This window comes from Jaculus jaculus, chromosome 8 (genome assembly GCF_020740685.1).
Source record: "Jaculus jaculus isolate mJacJac1 chromosome 8, mJacJac1.mat.Y.cur, whole genome shotgun sequence".
Classification (NCBI taxonomy): domain Eukaryota; kingdom Metazoa; phylum Chordata; class Mammalia; order Rodentia; family Dipodidae; genus Jaculus; species Jaculus jaculus.
The window spans coordinates 115,802,511-115,819,616 of NC_059109.1; the positions used below are offsets into that span (position 1 = coordinate 115,802,511).

The 17,106-nt window shown below is 43.2% G+C and overlaps 1 protein-coding gene across 1 annotated transcript in view; it reads left to right on the plus strand.

The window, feature by feature from the left end:
* The first annotated feature begins 6,326 nt into the window (after positions 1 to 6,326).
* LOC123462941 (cyclic nucleotide-binding domain-containing protein 2-like) overlaps positions 6,327 to 17,106 on the plus strand; it is a 61,676-nt gene continuing 50,896 nt past the window's right edge. The window contains exons 1-3 of the mRNA XM_045157408.1: positions 6,327 to 6,377; positions 9,085 to 9,222; positions 13,116 to 13,169. Coding sequence (XP_045013343.1) covers positions 6,327 to 6,377; positions 9,085 to 9,222; positions 13,116 to 13,169 — 243 coding nt within the window. The remainder of the gene's footprint in view (positions 6,378 to 9,084; positions 9,223 to 13,115; positions 13,170 to 17,106) is intronic.

Below are 17,106 nucleotides of genomic sequence, written 5' to 3' on the forward strand. Positions count from 1 at the left end.
AAGGTCTCACTATGTTACCTAGGCTATCCTTAAGCTGTCTCTATAATTCAGGCAGGCATGGACTTGTGATTCTCCTGTGTCAGTCTTCTGAGTAACTGGGATGACAGGCCTGTGCCACCAGCCTGGCTTGCAGCACTGATGGTCAGGGTTGCAATGTCCTTGCAGCCAGTCTCTAGAACTAACTGAAATTTTACCCATGTTGAAGAATTGTCTATTTCCTCCTTGCAAGTCCCAGCAGCCCCCTTTCTACTCACTGAGTCTCTGAATTGACTATTTTAGATACTTGATATAAATGGAGTCTTGTGGCACGTGACTCCAGGACACTGGCGTGTTTCTCTCACTCAGCACAATGTCCTCCCGGTGGAGGATGCTGCAGACGGCAAGATTTCGTCCTCATGGAGCCTGATAAGGTTCCATCTACCAGATGTTCTTTATGCTTCTATTGTTGGGCATGTAAGTTGTTACCATACCTTGGCTGTTGTGAAAAATATTGCCATGAACATGAAGTTTTGCGTGTCTCGTTGACATTGATGTCAGTTACTTTGTATGTCTACAAAGTAGTGGGATGGCTGAATCATATAGTATTTTTCATCTTTTGACGTTTCTCCACCTGATTTTCACAACATCCACACTGCTTACATGGCCACCAACCATTCACAACTGCTCCCTTTCTCCACATCCTCACCAGCCCTTGGCTTTTTGTCTTTGAGAAAAACCATGCTCACAAGTGTGAGGTATCTCATGCATTTCTGTGAGGACTTGAGAAAAGAAGTGGATCCCCGCTTTATATATGCATTATCCACCTCCATGTCTTGTTTTGAAAGATATCTGCCTATTTTTTGGCCAATTTTAAATTGCTTGCTTTTTAAAATATCAAGTTCTAGAGGACACATATATTTAATTAGTCTCCTGCTGCATTCACTATACAGCCAGTCTTGTTTTGCTGTTTTTGTGACTGTAACTATTTCTCCTAGTAACCCAGTTCATAACTCTAATGTCACTAGTGGACTGAAATAGATTATATATCCATACATCTATTTCTATGCAAACTAAAATTTTTTTTTTAATTTTATTTATTTATTTATTTGAGAGCAACAGACACAGAGAGAAAGACAGGTAGAGGGAGAGAGAGAGAGAGAGAGAATGGGCGCGCCAGGGCTTCCAGCCTCTGCAAACGAACTCCAGACGCGTGTGCCCCCTTGTGCATCTGGCTAACGTGGGACCTGGGGAACTGAGCCTTGAACCGGGGTCCTTAGGCTTCACAGGCAAGTGCTTAACCGCTAAGCCATCTATCCAGCCCCAAACTAAAAATTTTTACCTTGCAGTGTATTTTTAGAAATACTTTATATACACATTTGTATGATTAAAAGAAAACGACCCAATCTCTCTGAAAATGAAGGATCAAAAGATTGTCCCTAATTCTTTTTTTTTTTTTTTTTTTTTTTTTTTTTTTTTGGTAGGCTCCATTGTAGAACTAAATTGGTGAAAAGTTCCAGGATTTGCTCCGTTTCATAGTCCCTCTTCCCTTGCTGTCTTTCTCTTTCCCATCTCACCCCTGCTCCCTCCCTCCTTTCTCTCCATGGAAGTAGGAAGTCTATGGGGCGACGGAGGAAGGGTTCTAAGGAAAAGGAAGAAGGATAACAAGATAGGATACTGGGGGAAAGAAAAGCAAACTAAAAATAAGAAGAAAGTCAAGTATTGCATTTTTCTTTTATATGTAGAAATTATATGCCTATGCACATACATATACATATATGACATGAAAGCAAGAGGGGAAACTATTGAGGGAGGAAGAAAGGGACCAAGGAGAGAAGAAGGGGTGTGACCAGGAAGGGAAGAAGGGAAAAATATGAGCAAGGACCAAGATAGATAGATAGATAGATAGATAGATAGATAGATAGATAGATAGATAGATAGATATCGCCGGGCATATCTCACTCATGCACACCTTTAATCCCAGCACTCAGGAGACAGAGTAGGAGGATCACCATGTATTTGAGGCCACCCTGAAACTACATAGTGAATTCCAGGTTAGCCTGGGCTAGAGTGAGACCCTACCTTGTACAACCAATATGTGTGTGTGTGTGTGTGTGTGTGTGTGTGTGTGTGTGTGTGTATGTATCTTACTTTGAACTCATTATTTTGAATGGTGAGAAAAAATAATTTAAAAATGCAAAAGGTGGTCTGGAGAGATGGCTTAGCAAACCCAGAACTAACACTATTGCATCTTTGCTTTGGTCTTTGATCTCTGTTACCAAGCCCTTTGGGTTCTTTGTTCATGTTTATCATCTGGTTTTTTTTTTTTGTTGTTGTTGTTGTTGTTGTTTTTTGTTTTTGTTTTTGTTTTCCCGATGTAGGGTCTCACTCTAGCTCAGGCTGACCTGGAATTCACTCTGTAGTCTCAGGGTGGCCTCGAACTCCTGGCAGTCCTCCTACCTCTGCCTCCAGAGTGCTGGGATTAAAGGCATGCACCACCACACCCAGTTTATCATCTGTTTTATGTTAACTTTTTCCTTTTCTCTCTCTCTTTCTTTCTCTTGTATATGTGTGTATGTCTTTCATCTACCATTTGTTTTTTTGCATCCTTTCTCTGACTTTTCTTCTGTTTTGAATATGTTTATATATGTCTGCTTCTATTAATTTTGTTTTGTTTTGGGGGGGTTTTCAAAGTAGGATCTCACTCTAGTCCAGGCTGACTTACTCACTCCATAGTCCCAGGCTGGTCACCAACTCACAGCAATCCTCCTACCTCTGCCTCCCCAGTGCTGGGATTAAAGACATATGCCACCACACCTGGCTTAATTTTTATTTATTTATTTACTTATTTATTTATTTTGAGGTAAGGTTTCACTATAGCCCAGTCTGACCTGGAACTCACTCTGTAGTCCCAGGCTGACTTCAATCCTCTTACCTCTGCCTCCCAAGTGCTAGAATTAAAGGCATGTGCCACCACTCCCTGCCTGCTGTTAATTTTTTGCTATAACTCTTCTTTAGATAAAATGACAGATGCAGCCGGGCGTGGTGGCGCATGCCTTTAATCCCAGCAGAGGGAGACAGTGGTAGGAGGACTGCCACGAGTTTGAGGCCACCTGAGGATATATAGTGAATTCCAGGTTAGCCTGAGCTAGAGTGAAACCCTACTTCAGAAAAACCAAAAAAAAAAAAAAAAAAAAAAAGACAGATGAAAGAATAGTACAGTGGTCTATAGTATTTTTTAATCGGTTTCCTCAATGTCAAAGCCAGAAACTAACATATGTACAATCTCTAGATCTTATTTTTTGTTGTTGTTGTTTGTTCTCACTCTAGCCCAGGCTAACCTGGAATGCACTAAGTAGTCTCAGGGTGGCCTCGAACTCACAGTGATCCTCTTACCTCTGCCCCCAAGTGGTGGGATTAAAGGTGTGTGCCACCTCACCCAGAAATACCCTAGTTTTATATGTACTTATGTACTTGTTTTGTGTGTGGTGTGTTATAGGTCTACTATACCTCCTTTTTTGTTGTCATTTTTCAAGGTCATTGTCAGACATAGACAGGGCCTTGGGTTAAAGCAAACCTAAGCTGTCTGACACAAAAGCCCCAGGCTATGGAGAGGTTGCAGCAGCCTGAACTGTGGGCCATATCTCGGGGACCAGACTGGCAGGGGAGCTCCTCCCCCCATTCTCAGGGGGTGCAGTGAGCCAGGATCCACCCCCATTCTTGGGGGTTGCAGGGAGCCTGGAATCCCGGACAAAACAACAGACCCCGAAATCAGTTGGAAGCAAGACCACTCCCCTCCACATTCAGATAAAACTTGGTCTTTGCCCATAACCCTGTGACCTTTGGCCAGTTTTCTAGAAAACTCCTCATATGGTATCATATGGTATACATATATATGTAAGTACACACATATATAGTGTTGTGGGTACATGTGTTTGGATGTATGATGTGTTCATATGTCTGTGCAGGTATGAGTACACATGTATGCATATGTCAGAGTTGAGATCTTGTATCTTCTTCAGCTTTTCTCTACTTTCTTTTTAGAGACACAGTCACTGACGGAACTTAGAGCTCATTAATTCAGTTAGACAAGCTAGCCATCAAGCCTCTAGGGATCCTCCTGCTGTGTGCCCAGAGTTGGGATTACAGGTGAGTAATACTGTACCTGACTTTTATATGTGTGCTAGGGATTCAAACTTAGATTCTCATGCCTGCATAGCAAGTACTTTACCAACTAAGCCATCTCCCCAGCCCCATAAGTTCCTACTTATGTAGAAATACATAAATAACTTGGCAAAATGTTAAATGATGTCATTTTTCATAGACTACCATCAAGACAGGCATTTTTGGTTATCATAGGCATTAATTAAACAAAAGTAGACTGGAATAAAAAAGGTTTGAATTAGGAACTGGATAAATTAATGAAAGAATAAGTTAGACCAAAACTACACTAATCAGCTCCTCTATAATCATGAAGAAACCATACACTAATTTGGGATGAGAAGCAATTTTTCGTCATATGTAATTGGTGATGAGCTGTCTTACTTTCTTCTGTAACCATCTTCAATACATTCAATCTGGAATTTCCCTTAAAGGAAAGTGTGCCATATATCCACATAACAAGAAAGAGATATGCATGGGTGAGGAGTTATCTGCACATGCCATTTTCATTTTATGCAAAGCCCATCCTCCTGTACCATATGCCTTCCCTTTATCATTGCCTATGTGCTGGAATGTATGTCCCATATGCTAATTAGGCATCAGCAAGCAACCTTGTACATCCTTAGGACCTTCAACTACTGATAAACCCATTTCCCTATTGATTAAAGCAAGCTGTTCACAGAGACTGTCTCCCAAAACTGAATCTTTTGTCATCGCACCCGCCACAGTTGCCTGGGTGCCTTGGGGGATCATGGCTGGCCCGAGGACCGAGGAACCTACAGGACATGTCTTGTTCTTGCCCAGGCTGACCTGGAATTCACTATGTAATCTCAGAGTGGTCGCAAACTCACAGCGATACTCCTACCTCTGCCTCTAAATGCTGGGATTAAAGGTGTGTACCTTGGTTTATACCTCCTCTTTTGATTCATACTACACACATGCTCTGCCACTGAGCCATGCCCTTAGTCCTAGAATCTAGGATTCTATTCTGACCTACTCCATTGCATTCAGTGCACTTTATTTTCTTGGTTAGGGGCAGGTTGGCAGACATACATAACAAGAAAAGGCATATGTGGTGATACCTGTAATCCCAGTTTTTCATTGGGGATCTTAGTGTAAGAGCAAGGTGAAATAATCAGTTACTATCTTTTATTATTATTATTATATGAGACAGAGAGGGAGAGAGAGACAGAGAGAGAGAATGGGCATGTCAGGGCCTTTAGCCACCTCAAATGAACTCCAGACACATGCACCACCTTGTGCATCTGGTTTACGTGGGTGGGTACTGGGGAAATGAACCTGAGTCCTTAGGCTTTGCCTTAACTGCTGAGCCATCTCTCCAAATTTGTGGCTTTTAAAAAAATTTTTGTATTTATTTATTTATTTATTTTCAAGGGATAGAGATAGAGAATGGGCACACCAGCGTGTCCAGCTACTGCAAACAATCTCCAGATGCATGCTCCATCTTGTGCATCTCATTTACATGGGTCCTGGGGAATCGAACCTGGGTCCTTTGGCTTTGCAGGCAAGCACCTTAACTGCTAAGCCATCTTTCCGGCCCTCAACTTGTTTTTGTTGTTGTTGTCATTTTTGTTTTTGTTTTAAGGCGGGGTCTGACTCTAGCTCAGGCTGATCCAGAACTCACTCTGTAGCCCGCAAACTCATGGCACTTCTCCTACCTCAGCCTCCCAAATGCTAGGAATAAAGGCAGGAGCTACCAGCAGGCTCTCAGCCTGAGATAACACCAGGGTTAGAGTGTGGAAAGTCCTACCTCCAGCCAGGTGCCTACTTTCTCTTTGAAGGTCCCATGACTCTGGCAGTGGATGAGAAGCTAGAATGTCAGTGTCATCAAGCATGGAGTTAGCTTAAGGGCTCTTATGGGGAATGTAAAGATTATTTGTGATAATACCTATGAATGCTTAGTAAACATAAAACCACCAGATTCCACTTTCCTTCCATTGCTTCCTCTTCCCTCCAGAATCTTTCACTGTGACATCAGTAGGTTCCAAGAACAAGATATAACTAGAAAGGTTTCAGCTGTTGGTAGGGTAGGAGGAGGAGAGAGGGGCTCTCACCTTGCCGTTGAGAGATGTTGTTTGATTCTAGTAAAACTGTACTCTTAGAGGAAGACTTGCTGTCTTCCCCCTCATGGTAAAAGGGCTACTTGAGTCATTTGCTGCTTAGGAACCATGAGGAGACGCAGGTTGCCTAATTCCTGGCAGATCCTGAGGAAGGAACTGGTGAGGAGAGTCAAGGGCTCTGGGCGGGAATCTTGTGCAGAAGATTGAACAAACAGTTAACAAGCAGGAATGACAAGGCAGGTGTAGGAGAGGCCCTAGATGAATGGTGGCTGCCCTGTACCTTGTGGAGTCACAACATATGACACAAAGGAGGGAAGCTCCAGAAGTGGCTCAGAACTGAACCAAAACCCCTGTTTTATAGCCTACCATCCCCTGGGCAAGCTTCAGCATTGTGCTCTACTCTCAGCCTTTCTGTAACTGGGAGTCAGAGGAAACAAGACAGGGCAGCGAGGTAGAGTAACAGGGAAAGCTATGGTCTGTGGAGCCAGACTGCCTGGGTTTAGAGCCCCACAACCATGTGAGCCTCCGCAAGTAACTGGGCTTTCTGGACCTTTGTTTCCTCCTCTGTGATGAGGTACTGTGTACATAAACTTCCTGTTGAGGACAGGCACGATAGTGCATATTAGAATAATGCCTGACAATGGTAATCTGCACTCAGTAAGTATTAAGCTTGTTAATAAAGAGTCCCTTTCTTTTATGTTTCCTTTAGATAGCTAATTTAGGGCTGAAGAGATGGCTTAGTGGTTAAGGCATATGCCTGCGAAGCCTAAGGACCCAGGTTCGATTCTTCAGGTCCTACATAAGCCAGATGCACATGGTGGCACATGCATCTGGAGTTAGTTTGCAGTGGCTGGAGACCCTGGCACACCTGTTCTCTCTCTCTATCTCTCTTTCCCTCTCTCTGTCTCAAATAAAAAAAAAAGGATAAATAGCTAATTAAAAAATTATTTGGTTTTCAGAAGTAGGGTCTTGCTCTAGCCCATTACCCAGCACATTTTTACATAGGTACTGAGGGTCCACACTTGATATATTTCATGCTTACACCACAAGCACTTACTCACTGACCCATCTCCTCTGCTCCTGTGTGTAATTTCCTTTTTTTTTAATTTGTTTGTTTGCTTGCTTGCTTTTGAGGTGGGATCTCACTTTAGTCCAGGCTGACCTGGAATTCACTATGTAGTCAAGGGTGGCCTTGAACTCACAGTGATCCTCCTACCTCTATCTCCTGAGTGCTGGGATTAAAGGCATGCGCCACCACGTCCAGCTCCATTTTTATATTTTGAGAAAGAGGGAAGGAGAGAGAATGGGCATGCCAGGGCCTTTCAGCCACTGTGAATGAATTCCAGACACATGTGCCTCCTTGTGCACATGTGTGACATTGCACCATGCATCACTGTGCATCTGGCTATGGGGAACCTGGAGATTCAAACATATGCTATTAGGCTTAGCAGCCAAGTGTCTTAACCACTAAGCCATTTCTCCAGCCCTGAAATTTTTTATGGGGGGAGAAAGAGAGAGGGAGAGAGAACTGGCACACTGAGGCTTTTGTTTGTTTTTCTGACATAGGGTCTCACTCTAGCCCAGGCCGACCTGGAATTCACTATGTAATTTCAGAGTGGCCTTGAACTCACAGCGATCCTCCTACCTCTGCCTCCTAAGCGCCACTATACCTGGCTATAAGCTAAAGTTTTAATTTAGTTTTTGTATTTTTTTTAATTTTTTTTTTATTTTAGAGAGAGAGAGAGAATTGGTACACCAGGGCCTCAGCCACTGCAATCACACCGCCTCACCTTTGTGCATCTTGCTTATGTGGGATCTGGAGAGTCAAACATGGGTCTTTAGGCTTCGCAGGCAAGTGCCTTAACTGATAAGCCATCTCTTCAGCACCCAAATTCTGTTAATTCCTTTTAAAATTTTTTTGTTTACTTTTATTTATTTGAGAGCAACAGACAGAGAGAGAAAGAGGGAGAGAGAGAGAATGGGCGTACCAGGACCTCCAGCCACTGAAAATGAACTCCAGACACTTGTGCCACCTTGTGCATTTAGCTTACTTGGGTTCTGGGGAATTGAACCTGGGTCTATTGGCTTTGCAGGCAAGTGCCTTAACTGCTAAGCCATCTCTCCAGCCCTCTTCCTTTTCTTTCTTTCTTCTTTTTTTTTGGGTTGATTTTGTTGAAGCAGAGTTTCACTCTAGTCCAGGCTGACCTGGAACTCACTCTGAAGTCTCAGGCTGGCCTCAAACTCACAGGGATCCTTCTACCTCAGCCTCCCAAGTGCCAGGATCAAAGGTGTGCACCACCACACTCTCCTCTTGATCATAAATTTAATCCTTAGCTTTGAAAAAAAAAAAAATCTCAGGTTGTAACCACTGTTACAACATACCACTGTATTAATTCTGTTAAATTTCACCCTGTGCAGTGCCATCCAGCCTACTGTTGATGTTGAATGATCAGATTTTTTTTTAATTTTTTATTTATTTATTTGAGAGCGACAGACACAGAGAGAAAGACAGATAGAGGTAGAGAGAGAGAATGGGCGCGCCAGGGCTTCCAGCCTCTGCAAACGAACTCCAGACGCGTGCACCCCCTTGTGCATCTGGCTAACGTGGGACCTGGGGAACTGAGCCTCGAACCGGGGTCCTTAGGCTTCACAGGCAAGCGCTTAACCGCTAAGCCATCTCTCCAGCCCTGTTGTTGTTTTTTAGGTAGGGTCTTGCTCTAGCCCAGCCTGACATTCATTCACTACGTAGTCTCAGGCTGACCTTGATCTCTCCCCTACATCTGCCTCCCGGGTGCTGGGACTAAAGGCATGCACCACCACAGCCAGCCGGGTATTTTCCATTGCTCTTGTCTGCTTTGTTTCATAGGGGCTGTACCAGCTCGGCATGGATGTCATAATGATGATTCGAGTGTGTAAAATGTTCCGCCAAGGCCTCAGAGGATTCCGAGAATATCAAATCATTGAGCCTGCTTACAGAAGGCACCCAATTTTCTCCTTTTGGGATGTAAGTAATCTGATAAGCAGGATTATTAGGATTTAAGGGGTGTAATGGATACAATCCATACTTAAAACCAGCTAAGAGAGAAGACCAAGAGCAAAGCAGGATGGGAGATCCTGCTGTCACCTTCATTATCCATAGACCTCTACCTTCATGTGCTGGATGTGCCCTCCAGGGTAGTGGCAGCATAGTAGGCCCTGCTGCCCTGGCTTAGGGAATGGAAGGGCAGAACAGAACGTGGGTCCAGAGGAGCGAAAAGGGATGATCCTGCCATATTTCTCCTTCCAAACTCACCAGAGTTTGTTCCTCAGCCACGCAGAAATAGGATAGTAGTGTTATACTCATCCATGTCCCTCAGTATGACTCAAAACATCAGGAATGAGGAAGAAACAGTGTGCTTTCCACCCCTGACCACAAGAGCCAGAAGGAATCTGGAAGTCACAGCAGAACCAGGGCTTTTCTGAGCGTTCCAAACTACACACCATCTCTACTTTCTGAACTATCTTTCTACGTAAATGAAGGGGACACTTTCAAGGCCTTGCTCATTGTGGTGATGTTGCTCTTGTAGATTTTCTAGAAGGTCCTAGCTTAAAATATTTTATCCTGCCAGGCGTGGTGGTGCATGCCATGAATCTCAGCACTTGGGAGGCACAGGTAGGAGAATCACCATGAGTTCAGGCCACTCTGAGACTATAGTGAATTTCAAGTCAGCCCGGGTTGGAGCAAGACCCTGCCTCAAGAAAACAAAAGCAATGGGCTGGAGAGATGACTCAGTGGTTAAAGACAGTTTCTTGGAATGTCTGATGGCCCAGGTTCAATTCCCCAGGACACATGTAAAGCCAGACACACAAAATGGCACAAGCATCTGGAGTTTGTTTGTAGTGACTGGAGGCCCTAGTATGCCCATAATCATGCTGTCTGTCTTTCTCTCTCTCTCTCTCTTTGAAATAAATGAATAAAATATTGTTTTATTAAAAAAAAAAAGCCAGGTGTGTTGGTGCACACCTTTAGTTCCAGCACTTGGGAGGATGAGGTAGGTGGATCACTTTGAGTTCAAGGCCAGACTGAGAGCACATAGTGAGTTCTAGGTCAGTCTGGGCTAGAGTGAACCTACCTCAAAATCTCCTCACCAGCCCCCCTCAAAAAAGTATCCTTTTCGTAGCACAGGAGCCTTTGGGACTCATCAATAGTGGTACGTTGGTCACCATTACTGTTACTTTTCCCAGAGGTATCTTCATTAGTACTCATTATGATTCCCACAGTTTCAACATTTCCTCAGTCTAACATGAAGACAAGTCTACACATGTTCCTCTTGTTTCAAGAGTGACTGTGCCCCTTGTATCTAGCCATTCAGTCCAAGAAGTCCCCCACGATCATTACGGGAAGATGGAAGTTGAAGAGGAGGACAGTGGGGATAGGAAGGCCAATGGCTACTGTGGTCTCACTGCCGCACAGGCTGGACGTGAGTTCTGTGATGCTCCTGAGTGATGAGTTAACAGATGTGGGACACCATGTTCAGCCTTTCCACTGGTTTCTTTTTAGAAACTTTAAAACAATTTTTTTTAGATAGAGTGAGAGACAGAGAGAGGGAATTGACACACCAGAACCTCAGCCACTGCAATCGGACTCCAGACGCTTATGCCACCTAGTGGGCATGTGTGACCTTGACTTGCCTCACCTCTGTGTGTCTGACTTACATGGGATCTTGGAGTCAAACATGGGTCCTTAGGCTTTGCAGGCAAGTGCCTTAACCATTAAGCCATCTCTGCAGACCCCTGCTGGCTTCTAATTAGTGTGTGTGGCTAAGTTAAGATATACCAAGGAGGAGTGCCTATGGGCTTGCTTGAGGACACATTTCCTCCTAAAGAGATTCAGATCAGGTATTTTCTGACTATGGTGACCATTGTAAGACAGCTTCACATGTCTGGGATGAACCACCAGATGAACACAGTTTATGGGAGTAATGTATTTATTTCAGGCTACAGATCCAAGGGAAATTCCATGCTGGCAGAAGAACCTGGCCCCCCTTTTGCAGAACCATGAGCAGAGAAATGAAACCACTACCAGCACCAACAAGCAAGCACCCAATCAACAGCCAAACAGCAGGGACCCAGGCAGAGCCCACTCTTCACACCTCAGGCTAGAATTTAGAGTCACAGGGACCCAGGCAGAGCCCACCCTGCACACCTCGGACTGGAATTCAATCACAGGGACCCAGGCAGAGCCCACCGTGCACACCTCAGGCTGGAATTCAAAGTCACAGGCCCCCTTCCCCTACCTGCTAGGGAAAGAAGTAGGAAACTCAATTTTAACAACACCTCAGTCTATTAGGGGACATAGATTCAAACCACCAGTGACAAAACAAGCCTTCAAGCTGTGCCAAAAGATGGAAAGAGATGGAAACGAACTGTGCTCTGAGGCGTTTGATTTGCTTTCAAGAAAGACAGTCCGAGTCTAAGGGTGGCATGCTAAGGTAAATCAATGAACATTGATACATGGACCTATTGGTAATCAAAAAACCCAGAGTTTACAATAGGAAGCTTAGAGATGCCTAGATTTACCTGGCTGTGGTGGTGTACGCCTTTAATCTCAGCACTTGGTAGGTTTAGGTAGGAGGATCTCCATGAGTGAGTCTAGCCTGGGGCTAGAATGAGATCTAGGTCAACCTTGGCTAGAGTGAGACCCTACCTCAAAAAAAGAAGAATGGGGGCTGGGAGATGGCCTAGCAGTTAAGCACTTGCCTGTGAAGCCTAAGCACCCTGGTTCCGGGCTCGATTCCCCAGGACCCACGGTAGCCAGATGCACAAGGGGACGCACCCATCTGTAGTTTGTTTGCAGTGGCTAGAGGCCCTGGCACACACATTCTCTCTCTCTCTTTCTCTCTCTATCTGCCCATTTCTCTGTCTGTCGCTCTCAAATAAATAAATAAAAATAAACAAGAAGAATGGAGCCAGGCATGATGTTGTACGTCTTTAATTCCAGCACTCTGAGGCAGAGGTAGGAGAACCTCCATAACTTCAAGGCCATATTGAGACTACATAGTGAATTCCAGGTCAGCCTGGACTAGAGTGACACCCTACCTCAATAGGAAAAAAAAAAAAAAGGAAAGAAGGAAGGAAAGAAAGAAAGAAAGAAAGAGAGAGAGAAAGAAAGGCTGGGGTGGATGGCTTAGAGGTTAAGGCGCTTGCTTGCAAAGCCAAATGACCCAAGTTTGATTCCCAGGACCCACGTAAGCCAGATGCACAAGGTGGTTGCATGTGTCTGGAGTTTGTTTGCAGTGGCTGGAGGCCCTGGCATTCCCCATTCTCCACCCCCCCCAATAAATAAATAAAAATAAAATTTAGAAAAAAAGAAAAAGAACCATACTTGGTTCACTCTACAAACTTATCAAGCCTTGGGCTGGCGAGATTGCTTAGTGGTTAAGGTGTTTACCTGCAAAGCCAAGGTTTGATTCCCCAGGACCCACATAAGCATCTGGAGTTCATTTACAGCAGCTGAAGGCCCTGGCTCACCCATTCTCTATTTGCCTCTTTTTCTTTCTCTCAAATAAATAAACTTATCGGAGCCTGTCTTCATTGCTAGCCCTTCTCCTCCCCCCATACTCACCTGCTTCACTGCCTCCTTTTTCTCTGTTTTCCTCTTTGCAGTCATTCTTCCTCTGCACCCCCTTCCCTCACCCTGCTCTGTTTCTTGGTCAGTAATGTAGATGCTAGACACAGGGAGCATGGTGTCGTTGGTTTTGAGCAGGGAACATATAAGGGCCAGTTGGTAGGAATTGTCTCCTGGCTTCCTGCCGGCCACAGTGGCCTGGGTAGACAGCAGAGCTGCAGATGCAGGATTCTAGGGACAGACTCACTGGTTCTCCCTCCCCTCTCTTCTCCATGCTTCATTTCTTTCAGAAAAGGAAGAATTGCCGGATCACATTTGACACCATGGACTTCGTTGCTGAGGGGGTATGTATAGCTGTAACTTTTTTTTTCTTTTTCTGAGACAAGGTCTCATGTAGTCCAGCCTGGTCGAGGAAGACCTTGAACTCCTAATCCATCTTCTTCCACCTCCCAAGTACTGGGATTAGAGGGATGTTCCACCATACCTGGCTAACTCTGACGTGTGTGTGTAGGGAGGGGGCCTGATATTCTATCTACACCAGGTTCACCAGGGCTAAGGAGAAGTACAAGAGCTGGTTTCAATCTCAGTTCTTCCACCAGCAGTGTGTCACTCTTTTTTTTTCAAAATTTTTGTTATAATTATGTTTTTATTAACAACTTCCATGATTGTAAACAATATCTCATGGTAATTCCCTAACTCCCCCACTTTCCCCTTTGAAACTCCACCCTCTATCATATCTCCTCCCATCTCAATCAGATGTCATCATCTTTTCCTCCTATTATGATGGTCTTGTGTAGATAATGTCAGGCACTGTGAGGTCATGGATATACAGGCTATTTTGTGTCTGGAGGAGGACATTGTAAGGAGTCCTACCCTTCCTTTGGCTCTTACATTCTTTCCACCACCTCTTCTGCAATGGACCCTGAGCCTTGGGAGGTGTGTTAGAGATATTGCAATGCTGAGCACTCCTCTGTCACTTTTTCTCAGCACTGTGATGCCTTCTGAGTCATCCCAAGGTCATTGCCATTTGAAAAGAAGTTCTCTACCAAAAATGAGAGTAAAATTAATATATGGGTATAAACATTAAGAGAAGTGCTTACTGGGCAGTTTGATGAGCGTAGTATACATTTAGGAAGACAGCAGCAGACATTATACCCCTAGAGCTCATGACTCCCCCCTGTTGTAGGTTTTCAGTACCAGGGATGTATTCCCTCCCATGGAGCAGGCCTCCAGTCAAATTAGAGGGTAGTTGGTTTCCCCCATATAATAGACATGCCACTATTGCACCTGTTGGCTCATTTGCCCAGGTTGGTCAAATATAAGTCTTGCAGTATCCATTGTTGAGTATCTTCACTGGTGATTTCTCTCTCTCCCGTTGAACTTCATGCAGCCTGGCTTTTTCCAGCTTTCTGTCAGCTGGTCTACATAGAGGAGGTTTTCAGCTCAGTTACAGCAGGATTTCTCAGTGGCCTTGCAGCCCAAGTATGTGAAGTCTTCAGCAATAGGGTCTTACCATCTATTCCTGGTGGGAAACCAAGGACCTTGGCAATGGCCTCTAATGTTTGGGGGGGCATCAGGGACCTCCCTGGCCAACAACTCACTGAAAGGTATTCCATCCCTGGCACTGAAAATTTTCTAGTAACAATCTATGGCTTCTGAGTGTTCCATTGTCTAAAAAAGTAAGTTTCCATAAGATTTATTTGTATCCTCTTTGATTTTGATTAGCCCTCCCTCCACCTTTCCTTTACTCAATCTCTTCCCCTGACCTCACTTAGGCCTTTTCACTCCCATTAGTCTATTCTTCTACTTACATATATACAATACCATCCTATTAAATTCCTCTCCTTCCTTTCTATTCCCTTTATATCTCCTTTCTAGCTTACTTGCCTATGCTACTGAGTTTTGTTCCTACTCACAAAGAAGTACAGTTATTTGTAGCTAGGATCCACATATGAGAAAAACATGTGATGCTTGGTTTTCTGGGCCTGGATTACCTCACTTAGTATAATCCTTTCCAGATCCATCCATTTTTCTGCAAATTTCATAACTTCATTTTTCTTTGCCACTGAGTAGAACTCCATTGTCTAAATGTGCCATATCTTTAGCAGCTGAGGGAATCTAGGCTGGTTCCATTTCATAGCTGTTGTGAATAGAGCTGCAATAAACATGGTTGAGCAAGTATCTCTAAGGTAGTGAGATGAGTCCTTAGGATATATGCCTAGGAATGGTATTCCTGGGTCATATGGTAGATCAGGAACCTCCACACTGATTTTGACAATGGCTAGACCAGATTGCATTCCCACCAATAGTGTAGAAGGGATCCTCTTTTCCCACATCCTTGCCAGTTTTTATGGTCATTTGTTTTCATGATGGTGGCCAACCTGACAGGAATGAGATGGAATCTCAACGTAGTTTCAATCTGTATGTCCCTGATGACTAGGGATGTAGAACATTTTTTTAGATGTTTATATGCCATCCATAAACTCCCTATTTAGTTCCATAGCCCATTTTTAATTGGGTTGTTTGATTTTTTATTATTTAATTTTTTGAGTTCTTTGTATATCCTACATATTAGTCCTCTATCAAATATATAAATGGCAAAGATTTTCTCCCATTCTGTAGGTTGCCTGTCTGCTATATTCACAGTGTCCTTTGCTGTACAAAGGCTTGTAATTTCATGAGGTCCCAGCAGTTAATCTGTGGTTTTATTACCTGAGCAATTGAGGTTATATTCAGAAAGTCTTTGTCAAGACCAATATGTTGAGGGGTTTCCCTTACTTTTTCCTCTAGAAGTTTCAGAGTTTCAGGTCTGATGTTAAGGTCTTTGATCCATTTGGACTTAATTCTTGGCCATGGAGAGAGAGAAGGATCTATTTTCATTCTTCTATAGATACATATCCAGTTTTCCCAGCAACATTTGCTGAAGAAGCTGTCTTTTCTCCAATGAGTATTTCTGGCATTTTTGTAGAATATCAGGGGGCTATAGCTACCTGGGCTTATATCTGGGTCCTTTATTCTGTTCCATTGATCTACATGTCTGGGTTGGTGTCATTTCCATGCTGTTTTTGTTACTATGGCTCTGTAGTATAGGTTACAATCAGGTATGGTGATAACACCAGCCTTATTTTTGTTGCTCAAAATTGTTTTAGATATTTGAGATTTTTGGGGGCTTCCAAATGAATTTTTGGATTTTTTCTATTTCTGTGAAGAATGTAATTGGAATTTTGATGGGAATTTCATTAAATGTGTAGATTGCTTTTGGTAAGGTTGCCATTTTCACAATATTGATTCTTCCAATCCAGGAACAAGGGATGTTTCTCCACTTTCTAGTGTCTTCTGCAATTTCTCGCTTGAGTGTTTTAAAGTTCTCATTGTAGAGATTCTTTATTTCCTTCGTTAGGTTTATTCCAAGGTACTTTTTTTTTTATACAATTGTGAGTGGAAATGATTCTGTGATTTCATCTTCTGTGTGTTTGTTGTTAACATACAGAAGGCTACTGATTTCTTTGTGCTTATTTTGTACCCTGCTACATGGCTATAGGTGTTTATCAGCTCTAACAGTTTGCTGGTAGAGTCTCTAGGGTCCTTTATGTACAGAATCATGTCATCTGCAAACAGTGATAACTTGATCTCTTCCTTTTGAATTTGTATCCCTTTTATGTGTGTCTCTTGCCTTATTGCTATGGCTAAGACTTCCAGCACTATATTAAATAAAAGTGGGGACAGTGGACACCCTTGTCTTCTTCCTGATTTTAGTGGAAAAGCTTCAAGTTTTTCTCCATTTAGTAATATATTGGCTGTAGGTTGTCATAAATAGCCTTTATTATGTTGAAATATATTCCCAGTCTTTGTAGGACTTTTATCATTAAAGGATGTTGGATTTTGTCAAATGCTTTTTCTGCATCTAAAGAGATGATCATGTGGTTTTTGTCCTTCAGTCCATTTATATAATGTTTTACATTTATCAATTTATGTATGTTGAACCATCCTTGCATCTCTGGGATAAAGCCTACTTGGTCAGGGTGAATGATCTTTCTGATATATTTTTGAATTCTGTTGGCCAATATTTTGTTAAGAATTTTTCCATCTATGGTCATAAGGGAGATTGGTCTGTAATTTTCTTTTTTTGTTCTATCTTTGCCTGGTTTTGATATCAGGGTGATGCTGGCTTCATAGAAGGAGTTTGGTAGGATTCCTTCTTTTTGTATTTTATGGAAAAATTTAAGAAGCATTGGTGTTAGTTCTTCCATGAAGGTCTGGTAAAGTTCACCAATGAATCCC